Raw genomic sequence first — 13723 nt, forward strand, 5'->3', positions numbered from 1 at the left:
CCCCATAAAAAGTTATGGGGGTTCAAAGTTAATAAATATGCCAATTTTTATACATTTCTAGGCATGTAAATATTTATATAGTCATTCTTAAACAATATTCAATGGTAAAACTAATGGAAAAATACATAAAAATATTGAGAAAGTTATATAAAACATTATTTAAATATCTCTATCAATAGGGTAGGTTAGGTTAGGTTAGGTTAGGTTAGGTTATAGGGTTTTGTTCAAGTGACCACCCTCTTTCGATCCCCCACCTCCACCCGTAGGCACAACAGACACGAAAGATGTAGGTACATGCGATTTAACCGAACCTTTGGGATACAATAATAAAACGAATGACCTATACCTAGCTAATTGCATATGCGTAATTGCATTTCATTCCAACACAAAGAGCACATAATAGTAGGTAGATAATTTATCGTTTTCATCGCTTGCCTTTATGTGTAGTGGATGATGAACACGAACACACTTTTTCGCGTACAGCCACTGCATCGTATAATTACAACTTTATTAATAGCAGATGTTGTGTGTGAACTTGTTTAACGAAATTTAGCCTGCATACCTGGTTTGACCTACAACCACTTTGAAGATCACGCTTCCATTAACGATTTGCATGTTATTGTGTTTAAACAATATTGCTCCACGCTGCTCTAATGACTACTTACTTCATCATTTGTTAACTTTCTTTGTTGACTGTTTATAAATACATAATTAAACTTGTTTTCCTTTTCCGTTATAAACAGGAAACAATAGAAAATTAGGGATTCAGGATCACAACCCTAAACACTGAGAAGTCCTTTTTTGATATGGGTTTAAATTTACCTACATATAATTATTGTAACATAGAATGTCAAATTAAAATTTTATTTATTCCTTGTAAATAATAATAAATGATCCGAAACTTCGATGACAAAACTAAAACATCAGAACACTCAGTATCAGAATTTTAAATGACAAAAAAATTATGTCCAAAACTCAAGCAGGTATCAGGAGATTATAATCCGTCGTATGTTTATTTTATTTTTAGTTCAATAGTTAGTCGTAAGGAGCAGCAGGTACCGGGTCGATTTTTAATTGGGAGGAATAAATGAATTTGTTTATTCGTTGATAAGGTTAGTAACGATTAATTACTTAGTCGACGAATAGTGAACAGTAACGCCTTTCGGATGTCGTTTTAAAAAATGGTTTGATGCTTTGCGCAAATTAATACATTAAATATAGATAAATTTGTAACGTTTCCAAAAAGATCAATGAGTAAACAATTTTAGAAATTCGAAAAAGGTTGTTAAAGGTGTATGTTTGGAGCACGGCGTTGTACGGGTGCGAAACATGGACAGTGGGAGCGGCGGAAAAGAAAAGGTTAGAAGCGTTCGAAATGTGGTGTTATAGGCGGATGATGAGGATATCGTAGGTAGAAAAGGTTAGAAATGAAGAGGTATTGGAAAGAATAGGAGAAGAGAGGACTCTATGGAAGACAATAAAAAATAGGCGAGATAGGTTGGTAGGACACCTTCTCAGCCATGAAGGTCTAGTCAGAGACATATTAGAGGCAGAAACAGGAGTTAGCAGGGGTAGAGGTAGGCCTATATTAGATTACTCTTCGCAAATAGTTAAGGATGTGGGCTGTTCTAGTTTTAGGGAAATGCGAAGTTTAGCTCAGGATAGGAAAGAGTGGAGGTACGTGTCCAACCAGTCTTAAGACTGATGACCTTATGATGATGAATGTTATATCAATGAGAGCACTCATTTGAATGTTTCAATACCAATACATCTATAAGAAAAAAATAAGCTGAAAACTTTGATAGCAAGATTTTTCGAAATTAACTTTATTTTTAAGGCTTTTTTAATATAGGAATTGCGAACAATAGCGGCTAGTAATGGATTACATTTTGGGATCATTTATTACTCCAGATACTTGTACGGAAACTAAATTGTGCTGACAAGTTCGTACCATCAATCCTGGTGTCAGATTAGCAACTGTATTATGTAATTGTCCTTCTTCTCGAATTTGATGGTACTGTAGATTAAATGTTTTGCTTATACATATAAGTTGTATATTAAACAACAGAGATTCTACTGCTGAAAAGTAAAGCATAATTTCGTAATAAGGTACATTTTGTTGTTGAGAGTTTCAATATTTTACATTGAGTCTGTGTTCATCTGTATTAACTCTCATTCCACAATGAGCAGAATCAAAATCAATACAGAGACAACAAGATATTTTTTTAAATCGACATCGATATTTTTATTTTTAGGCGTAAATCGTTCTCAAGGTATTAGACATTTGAGTCAATGAATTATTACGACATGCAAACTATAAATTTTTATCGTATGAAAATATATTTAGTGTAGCTCACTCTAAAAAGGTTTTTTTCAACTAATAACCTAATTACAGGTAAATTCCTTTACTTAATATGTTTAGAAAATATTCATGAAAACTCTAGGTACATATTGTTAAATAGGTATGTACCTACAATAAAATTGTCCATAATATAAATCATTTTAGCTAAATAATGCATAAATCATATTGAGAACGGTATACGTGTATGTCATTTTATCGATAAGTAATTTATCATTTCGTTCGTTTCTTATTGGCTTATGTACACACAAACTATTATTGTAGGTAATCGATGTCTTCCGAAAGTCGCAGATTGTGCTTGAGGTAAATTGAATAATGACTTTCCAGTAGTTGTAGCATATGTAAATGAAGAAGTTATTTTTAAATAAATCATGAGGAAATAATAAAGAATTAAGTAGCATTCTATGCAATATAAGGAAACATAAAACTCATAAAGTTGTAGTACATGTTGTGTGGTTGTAAAACATAATATGTTTTTATATTAATTTAATTTTAATGTTCTTTTACACGTTTATATACACGTTTAACAACGACATTAGATGCTACTGAAATGCTATCTAAACAGATTATCTATTAATTATACGTATATTCAGTTCATTAATATATTAGCTGTTACTTTGCTCATGTAATTTATTATTAATCTGACAATCTGCACCAGCTATCGTTAATCTTCATAATTGCGCTGTTGTTAATTATTTTGTAGAGACAATCTTGCCTTTACGTCAGGTTATACAAACTTACAAAATAAACGTAATATGTAATGTTCAGTGTATTTCGGATAAAACGACAGTAGAAGGGCTACTGTAATTTCGTCCTTATATTTGTAAGGTTTTTACGTTTTTCTGGGCAATTTTCCGAATTTTACTTTTAACCTTTCACGGATTCGGACGAAAAAATTTCGCAATTGGTCTAGCCGTTCTCAAGTTTTACGCTTAGCAACACATTTAGCCATTCATTTTTATTTATATACAAATACAGAACAGTTATCTTCTTCATCGGGAAATAATGGAAACACAGTACTAAATAGAGATATCATTACAGATCTTTACCAAATTTTCATTTGAACTCTGAGGTCTCCATTATCAGGAAACTTCTTGTCTAGTTAAGGCCATTGCCTTTTCCAAAAAATTCAAAAATGAAAAAAAGATTTCGAAAGCACTACAATTAATGTGTTTATTTAGGTCAATCTTCATTGGTAAAAGACGTTTACTATACGAAATTGGTTAAAGCTGTTCTTAACTTGTTTTTGTCTTTTGTTTTTTAAGTACCTGCTTAATATAAATGAATTTGTAGGTTCGGAATCATCTCACGCGAGTCACTTAAGTGTACATTGCCTTTAATGTAAACCAATTGCGAATGTAAAATGAAAATGGCATTGTGCACCTGTTTGTAGTCAATTCGATGCAAACAAAATTAAAAGTGATGTCCCCAATTTCTACTTCATAAACATTCGCACATTTAAATATTCATTTTCACCGCGTGCAACCTTTCTCAAGCGTAATAATAGCAAATATTCGTGGTAGGTATTGTTGATAAAAGAGAAAAGGAAACACAGATTTAACCGTGACCCTATTGTCTATGGAAGCTTACTTAATGTAAAGTTTCGGATTTTCTCAAGCGCCTATACAAACTATACGACGTTATATTAGGTTTTACGTATGCTCGAACACGACCCTCTTAAAATTGTCCGCAAAAGCAAACTCACGCCCGCATATCGTTTCCACATTGGAAAATTGATCAGATATCGGATTTACATTGAATTAAACTTATAATCAACTGCTCTATTTGCACAGTGCTTGTAATAACAAGGTCATGTGTACTTTCATTGGAAAAATATAATTTTCCTAAATTTCATATTAGCTTTCGTAATATTACATCCCAAAAATATACTAGAACAGTCAATTAGGTCAAAAACGAGGGTCAACGTTACAATGACAGATAATAAGCTGAACATTTTTACAAAAATCTATTTTGGCAACACAAAGGCTATAATTTTGAAGTTCCTTTCTAATGGAATTATGAAATACGAAAAGAATTTGCAAAAATATAAATGAAACTAAGCAACATCCTGTAAGATATATTTGTATATCTATATCTAGATATTTTTGAATAAGAACTATTATGGCTCAATATAATTTATTAATTTAATAAACATTCCATATTTGAAGTTTCTAAGTGAGTGATTTGATTGAATCCCGTTTCCTTTGGCAGTGCGAAATACATTACAATTACTTTAATTGGATCCCGTAGGAAAAATTTCCATTCTATTTCCATTAAAAAAAAGCCATTTAATTACCACTAATAATAATTAATGGTAATAAATTGGTAATTTCCAATGGGATGAATAGAATTTTCACTGCAATTCTAGTGGAAATCCCATTCCCGAACTCAATGGGATTTCCGTTGCATTCCATTGGAACTTCCATTCCTGAATCCAATGAAAATCCTAGTGTCAATTCTTTATTTTTTACCTTTAATTATTGTTAGTGGTAATTAAATGACATTCTTTTAATCAAGATGAAATATGAGGTTTTTCGATGAAAACAAATATAAATTACATGACAATGATTATATCAAATAATGTCTTGTTTATTGTTTTTAAAATTTGCTTTGACAATCACATTAACTTTAGCACGTTTTTCTCCATTTTTTTTAATAAGTTTTAATCATCTCAAACCACATGTTCTTCATTTTTAGGTACCCAATTGTTTTTCCATGTATATTGAATGGTTTTAAATAGAGTTTATAAATTTTGCATTGGTTCCCATTGAAAATCAATTGAAATTTTTCCTATTTGAATATTAATGAAATTATTGTAAATGGAAGCAATTATTTTTCCATTTATGCCAGAGGGTTTTGAATTTTCCATTGATTCCCATTGAAGTTCAATGGAAATTTTTCCTACGCGATGTTTTAGCTCGAATTCACTTACCTTTTAATGACCGGTTTTCCTTTTGTTTCAGGTGGTCCTTGGACTGCTGTTCAGCTTGCCGCTAACGCTAGCTCAAACACCTTCACCAGCCAAAAATGATCCTTCCTTCTTCTCTAAAATGACCAATTGGTTATTTCCTTTCGGCAATACTGATGACTTAACAACATCTGAAACGAATAGATATTATACTAATGGCTTTATGTCTTTACCTCAAGCTGCCAATTCAATACCAGGTGATACTAGTTGCAATCCCTGCAACAAAGTCCCTTGGATACCGGTGTTAGCAAATTACGGGGATAATGCTATAGTTGGTTTTGTTCAACCAAATTCTAAACCTCCTCAGTATTTACCGCCTTCATCGTCTATCTATAATCCAGTGCAAAGGGTTGAAATCACCGGTATGAAACCACCGCCACTACCTCAAAGCTTTAGACCACCTTCAAATTATGGTCCACCACCTCCAGAAAACTATGGGCCGCCACCTAAACCAAACTATGGTCCACCACCATTAACACCGCCTGAAACGTATGGTCCTCCACAAGCATATGGTCCCCCACCTCAAACAAATTATGGACCTCCGAAACCAAATTACGGATTTCCTCCACTTAAACCGAACTACGGGGCGCCGCCGCCGCCAAAACCTAGCTTTATTCCACCCCCTAAAACAAATTATGCTTCACCACCTTTTCTAAATCAAATAGTTCCTCCCAAACCACATTATGGACAACCTTCCATACGGACGTATGGTGTACCACCGAAAATGAAACTTATACCTTTAAACCAAAATTATGATCCATACTCGTCGTCTACCCACGGCCTGCCGTCTTTTATCCCTGGCGGTCAACCGAATAATTTTCAAAAAAATTATCCATTACCATCACAGGACTATAGCCCTCCACTCGTAAACAGTTATGGGACGCCAGTTTCCCATACCAATATCCTTTCATCCGAACCAATCGGTATGAAGCCTCCTCCTTTTCAACCGCCTTATGATATCCCATCTGTTAATCTTCCTGTCGAAGAAAATCCGCCATTACCTGAATATCCTCCAATAGGTCAACCAGTTAACAGTTATCAAACGCCTCAAGAAAGTCAAGAAGTGAACGTGGTGGCTTCTAAAGAAATACAGATCAACATTGAAAGCAGTAGTCACAATCCTTCCGTTTCCAGTTACGATGATGCTCTGAAAGATCAGAATTCGGTATCCGATTATGAAAATCAAAACGGCGAACAAGCGTTAGCATCGGAAGAATCGAAATTTGCACTGTATGTTCCAGTTGCAGAAGGAGCCGTTAAAAAATTAAACGAAGAAAAAGAGAAGTTTTCTCAAACAATACAACCTTTAGAAAGAGATATATTTAAAAGTGGAGAAGTTGATGCCGTACAATCGGTCATACCAAATTATACGTCTAATTCATATACGGGTGATCAGGAAATAACAGCAGAATCAAAACATACCAGTTCACTGCAAATACCTTATAATCACAATCCTGATTACACAACTTCTAACTCTTCCGAACAAAATAAGAGTTCTCGGTTTATACCGGGTCGTGGTGGTCAGTACACATTTACATCAGATTCTGGATCCCTACAAATAGCACCTGTACATTTTTCGAGAAATTTACATCACCATTCTAACAATTTTAATGGTTTTGGCTTAGCAACAGAGAGAACCATGGCCAGGCAACATGGTGGCTTTTATAAATTCATCAACCCTATACCATTCCCTCAATTAAGTGCATCCCAAGTAGTACCAGTCCGTAAACCCGTCAACTTTATTTCTAATTCGATACAACAAGAAAATAAAAATTCTCCAGTACAACCAAACAATATTCAAGTACTACCAAGCATTCAAGTAGCAAGTTATTTATCGACCATAGAGCATCCAGTAACAGTGGTACAATCGTCACTGATTGATATTAATGCAACGGATGTAAAGTTTGAGGAAGATAACAAAGTTGCCGAAAACAGAAATAACCCTATTAATACAACAGTACTTAACACTGTACAAACAAATGACAGCTTCAGCGCTAATTCTAAATTTATCGCATATCCTACAAACTCAACTGATTCAAACAGAGATCAACATAAAACTGAAGTAATAAATATTTTGAATTACCTTGCTGACTCAACACGTACTAAATTTGAGCATCAACAGGAATTACACCAACACAATACAAAAAAGAATTCCACTGTTTTCAACTTTAGTAGTAACGCTAGCGAGTTCAAGCCTCCTCCAATGGATTACAGTAATTGGACCCCAACATTATTAAAAGTAGGACCAAGCATTCCCACATCGATGATGCCACCAGGTAGAAATGAACACGTATGGTTGACAGCAAAAGGGAAAGATCAAGTTCTTTACGATCCGTTAAACAAAAAACATGCCCAAATTATAATACCTTACATACCAAAGTCCCCTACACCTTTCAAACTGAAAGAGACAATGCAAACCAAACGACCAGATATTATGCCTAACACAAATCCCATGTCTTCTGTATTGCTCAAGGAATCTGTATGGTCTCAGTTTACGAAGGATTATGCTCAAGAGGAGTCCCAGAAAATTCATTCCTCTGTTTTTACAGAAAGACCATACGTAACCACGTTGGATACTGAAACAACATTGGTTACAGAGGAACATAAGACAACGGTACACAGCAATAGAAATAATAGCGAATTACCTTTTGATATAATTAGACTTCAAAAAAATATTGACGACTGGACAGAACAAGAATTCTCAAAGAAATTTGTAGACGTTAATGTAGCAGACATAAAAAATAAAATATCCTCTACAAAATCAATTCCATCAGTATATCTACAATTCCAGCAAACCAATCAAAATGAAACAACTACGACAAGTTCAACAACAGACTCTAAAATATACACAACCCTCGACAATGACAAGACTATCTCTAAACTAGAAGACGAAATAAACAATTTCATTTTGGATGATGACGACGTGACCACCACTGCACAATCTCCTGTGACAGATTCAACAACACCCATACCTACTACACTTACTGAAAGTTTTTCCGTTGAAGAAAAACCATTTTGGGAACATTTACAAGTTTCAATCTCTCCTTTGACAAACGAAAAAGTTTACGTTGTAACTCCATTACCTCTGTCGCAAAATATATCTGAAGAAATATCCAGGCATGAAGTTTCTAGGAACCAAAATGGAACTGGCGGTGATGCTTTCAGTGTTTTAAAGCTTCTTTTCAGCGAATGGCCACACCACAGTAAGTAATTATTTTACATTTACCGTTAAGAGGCATATAAACAAGAATTGTTCGGTTAAAATACAGTGAGAGAGTATTTTGGAACTTTACAAAAATAATTTTCAACGGTTCCAATGTTCCAAGGTATCTAAATTTTGAATTTATTTAACCCAAACGCTACTCGAAAGCATGAAAATTCTTGTTGAAATGGTATTAACATCTACGTTAGTAAAATCTAAAAGCAAATTACAATTAAGGATTCAAAATGATGAAAGATAAACTTTGCAGTTGAATCGAAATCTGTTACTGATGGGGGTTTTTGGGGATCGCTGAATATACAAATATGATATCGAAATTAACAAATTCATTGTTTGCTGTATGAACTTTCGCAGAGTACTCCATAAAATTGCATATTAAAATCGTATTTCAATGTAACAATCAATACTGAAAGATTCAGTTGAAGATAAATTGATTAGAACACCTTAGAGGCTGTACTTCGAATAATCTTAAAAAAAAAAATATATAAATCTCAAAATAGTGTTGGAAATCAAAATAAAGATACTACTTTGCATCTATTTATCCCTTTAATAAATCGTCTCATTAAAAAATTTGTTAAACAGAATACTCTTTAACCTAAACAATATATCTAATTTAAAATATTGTTAATGTTAGGAACAGCCTACTAGATACTCTAACAAATTATCCAAAATATTGGCCTAAAACTCTTATCGTTAGGTACAATACTCTAGCTCTTCCTGTAATTTAATGCCGAGCTAAGCATATTCGTGTAAGCGGGAAAATTAATATCGATTCTAAAATTTAACGTTCAGCAATTAGTTTGATAGATTGAAGACTTCCACCAACACCGATTTGTGAAGTATAGTCTCTTACAACTAACTAACCCAACCTCCCAACCTATACTCACTACACTCGGTTTAAATTCATCACTCTATTAGGTACAATCTGATCATCCGTTAAGTACGTTGTTACCAAGATATATGTACGCTCCTGCTTACCGCAAGCTCTCCGAGCAAGGATGCATTAGCGGAATGCAGCAAGCAGTAGTGGTGATGATGCACAATGTTTAATTAATAGGGCCGTGCTTATATTACGTCCAGTGGCGTACCAAGGAATCGTGTATGTCGTATCGTGCACATATAAATGAAACATACGCAGCAGCTGGATACAGTGGCGTAACAAGTATCCTTAAACTCTTGTGTGAACACTGGAATAAAGCCCCTTCCAGTTATAAAATGATCAAACAAAAAGTATATACGTACCTTTTTATTAAAAAAAAATAATTTCTAATTTACTAAACGATCTTTCTGTCGACGTGACAGACACAGGTAATGCAAAAAGTAAAATTTTAGGGGGTGAACACCCCAGAAAAATCGCTCTGTAGGATGGAATATTTTATTAAAGCAGATGTGCAAAATCTTTAACTGGCATATTCTCCTAGAATTACGAATTATTAAAGACGATGTTGTATATTACACAATTTTGCTGTTCGATAGTTATACTACTGGTTAGACCCAATTATTTAAATTATGATTTTATTAAAAAATATTTACTCATTAGATGAGGATAATAAAAAGTAACTATTTTCATAACTTCCCTGGACTGAGTACGTAAAGAAGGAAACTTAGGCTTGCTACGTAGTTTAGTAAGAACCTGAATAACCCAAAACTACATAAAAATGTACTAGAATTTCTTCGAGACTAAATTTTACGACAGAATTTAAATGTTTTAATTATGTAATAATATCATGTAATAATGTGTAGTTGCTTAAGACCTAGAAGTTTATACGACTTAAAAATATTATCTAAAAAAATTTTTTGGTTTTACTTTTATACTTTACTAAATGTTTATGATCTACAAAGTTAAGATGAGATTATTATTCTTATTAAATCGCTATTTTTTTTTAAATTTCCAATCAGCTAAAGCCTCTTACTTTTAGTGCAAATAACTATTTCCCATCTTTATGGCGGTAACATATCGAAAGTAGCACAATTACACGTACTGAATTTAATTTACTTTCCTCAACAATAACAGACCGTTTACAATTTAAAGATTTCTTTGTATATATGTGCATACATTACTAAAAAGTTACGTAGTAAAACGTGCATACAAGGTATGATGAATTTCAATTTTATCGTTAAGAGAAAATCGTATTAACTAATAAAAGACTGAAAAAGAAATTAAAATGGATTTTTTTTGTTTTAAGTTAATGATTTAGAAACAACGACATCGACTCCTAATCCCGACCCGAATTTCAAAGTGGACCACTTAGATTTGGTTAATGCTGAAAGATACACTGCTACCCCTAGTCTAAGGGTGGAAACGTTAACAGGACACTCAAAGGTATATTCAATAAATTTTTACTTACCTAATACTAGTTCTTCCCCCTTATCAGCTCTTGTGAGCTCGAAACTGTTAGCACCATTGCTGCGACTGGTTGCAATTCACTTTTGTGAACAATACTATGACGTAGTGTCGGCCATCATTTTCTTTATTTGTTGCTGTTGTCAGCCATCATATTTTTTTAATTTGTTGTCGCATTGTCACTTATGTCGGCCATTATGGTTTTTCATAGATGTATAGTAATCAATGATTAAAATTTAAAGGACTTGTTTGTAAATAGGTATGCATCACATCATACACTTCAACATAAGAAATTGCTGATACTAACTACATAATACTACTTTGCCCTTTGCTGACAGCACTCATAATTTCTTTTATATATAATATTTAAATTAGTATTTCATGGAGATGCCTAAGTGTTACTGCTCATTGAAATTAAAATTAAATGAAATTAAACTTAATTGATATGATTTTTACTCAGTAAATATGTAATGAATTACAAAACTAATATTTTTTTTCTAAAGGTTTCAATTGGTAACCTTCCATCAACAGAGCCGTCAACAGTTTCGTCACCAAGTGCGAAAAATATTACGAGTATAGCGACATAAAAACTTATAAGTGACATATTATAGTGCAAATAGAGTTGAAGTGCAATATTTATTATAAAACACCAAACGAATGGATGCCATAAGGACACAGGTATTTCGGTGTAAGTGATGAAGAAGAAGATACAATAGACTTGAAAACGTTGTAAAATTAATCGTGATGGTCACATACAAACATTGTGTACTTATTTATATAGGATCTTAGAATTTCGCGTTAATTTATTAAAAAGAAAAATAAATTGCATGGGTTCTCATCACATCTCATTGCAATGGACTATGATAATATTATTCAGTTTAATAAAAATGTACCTATAATAACTAAAGAGAAAAACAACAATAAATTATTAATAACGATAAATTACTGCCAATTGAAAAGTTAATCGCAAAGTTCCAAGTTAAAAGTATGAGTAAAACTATTTTATTTAATTGAAAATGCTGAATTTTAAGAATAAATGACGGAAAGTGTTTCACACATATTACTATTTAAACTAATAAGCTATAGCTAGTTCAAAATCACAAGAGCAAGAGGCATTAACTGTCACTGTTAACTGTGTGCCTCGCTATATAATCAGCAATGATAAATAGTGACGGCCATCAAGGAAGGGTTCTATGACTGTGCAATTCGACGCCAAGGCGCATGAGATTCTGAACTACCTCTACACAAGGAAACCCTTTTAACTAGTTTGGATATATCAGCTACTTTACAATAATAATTGTGTAGTAGTTGTAGATAGAGATACGGTAGGTAGAGTACGTATAGCATAGAAAGGATGCCTTTATGTCACTACATAACAACTAGAGTTCATAATGCAAAATTTCGTGTTGAATGTGTATGAGAATGTTTCGAGACGTAACTCAGCTTAACAATGTTTGCTGTAGAGCTTTTCTCGTAACAAGTAAACTTTATTATACCGTACACATTCGTATTGTATGCATATACATGTATGTATACTTATATATATTTAAAATTGCACATTCCCAAACACAGGTACATCCGCAGTGTGCCTTAATAACGTTTTGTGAATATGTGTCCAGTAGGAAATGCAATTGACGTCTCAATTTGAAAAGTTTTAGTCGAGCAATTCTACTAATGCAGGTAGGAGACAATAAAACTAAAAGCGAAATATGCATTCTGACTACACTAAATTATTAAATACGGAGAATATTAAGCAGGATAATTTGGGTAACACAAGTTTCGATAAAATGTAGTCAATTAATGAATTGAATTTTTGCAATGTTTAATTAATTTACTGTATTTTTTTCGATGGCTTTCCTTTTACCATTTTGAATTTTGCTTAATACGCTTCCTATGTATTTTTATTAGACTAAAAATTATGTTATTGCTGTTTCCATATACGGACCTTTCTACTTTCTAAAACATAAAAGTTAGCAATTTATTTGTAATAGAAGTACTTATATTAATAAATAGAACCCGAGATAAAAATGTTCAGTCTCTCAGAGTCTCTGAAAGCGAGACTCGAGTCTCCATCTCTCATCGAGTCGCTCTGGTGTCGCAGAGAAAGACTGTCGAGAGACTATCAAAAAAACAATTTAGCGTCTCTGAACAAGAGACTCGAGTCGCTTATAGAGTGATCCTCATTTCGTATCCAGTTTCTGAACGAGAGACTCGAATCTCTTAATAAGTGTTGTCTCGATCGACATGGTTAAAGTTCATCATATTTCAGAGATCCCAGTCTTTCTACAAGAGACTCGAGTCTCTCAATTTTTCCCTTTTATTCATTCAGTCGCTCTGTGAGAGACTCGAATCTCTGAATTAACAGTTTTATCGTTCGAGTCTCTCATACAGAGATTGTGAGAGATCCATAAAAACACCTGAGAGACTGTGAAAGACTGTGAGAGACGCTCTCAGAGACGCTGAAAGACTCTGAAAGACTCTTAGAGACTGGAGAGAGACTGAAAAATTTTGTCTAGAGAAATACTTTAAAAAGTGGTCACATTTCGTGAGTGACTTTCTTAGCTGTCGACTTCTGACATTACAGTTGGCTATTAAAAATTGTATAATAGTCGAAGTCACGTTTTAGTTTTGAAACCATCAAGTAGCAGCCGAGGTTTTGGAAACCATGGAATATAACTAAATACATATATAATTCATCTGAAAACGTATTTAGCAAATAGGAATTCATCATAAAATTGGTTAAACATATTAAATTTAATACTTATGTACTTACCTCTCTGTTAACCGGCGCATCTTTAAAAAATAATTGTGTGTCCAATAGCATTGATGTAT

General features: G+C 33.3%; 1 protein-coding gene across 6 annotated transcripts in view; it reads left to right on the top strand.

The window, feature by feature from the left end:
• Window positions 1–13198, top strand: part of LOC108736681 — a 43101-nt gene extending 29903 nt beyond the window's left edge. For all 6 annotated transcript variants that reach the window (XM_018469198.2, XM_018469199.2, XM_025975926.1 and 3 more), the window contains 3 exons: window positions 5323–8530; window positions 10734–10870; window positions 11395–13198. In XM_018469198.2, coding sequence (XP_018324700.1) covers window positions 5323–8530; window positions 10734–10870; window positions 11395–11478 — 3429 coding nt within the window. In that variant the 3' untranslated portion in view covers window positions 11479–13198. The remainder of the gene's footprint in view (window positions 1–5322; window positions 8531–10733; window positions 10871–11394) is intronic.
• The last annotated feature ends 525 nt before the right edge of the window (window positions 13199–13723 follow it).

The sequence above is a fragment of the Agrilus planipennis genome, unplaced genomic scaffold (assembly GCF_000699045.2).
Source record: "Agrilus planipennis isolate EAB-ADULT unplaced genomic scaffold, Apla_2.0 scaffold12, whole genome shotgun sequence".
Lineage (NCBI taxonomy): Eukaryota > Metazoa > Arthropoda > Insecta > Coleoptera > Buprestidae > Agrilus > Agrilus planipennis.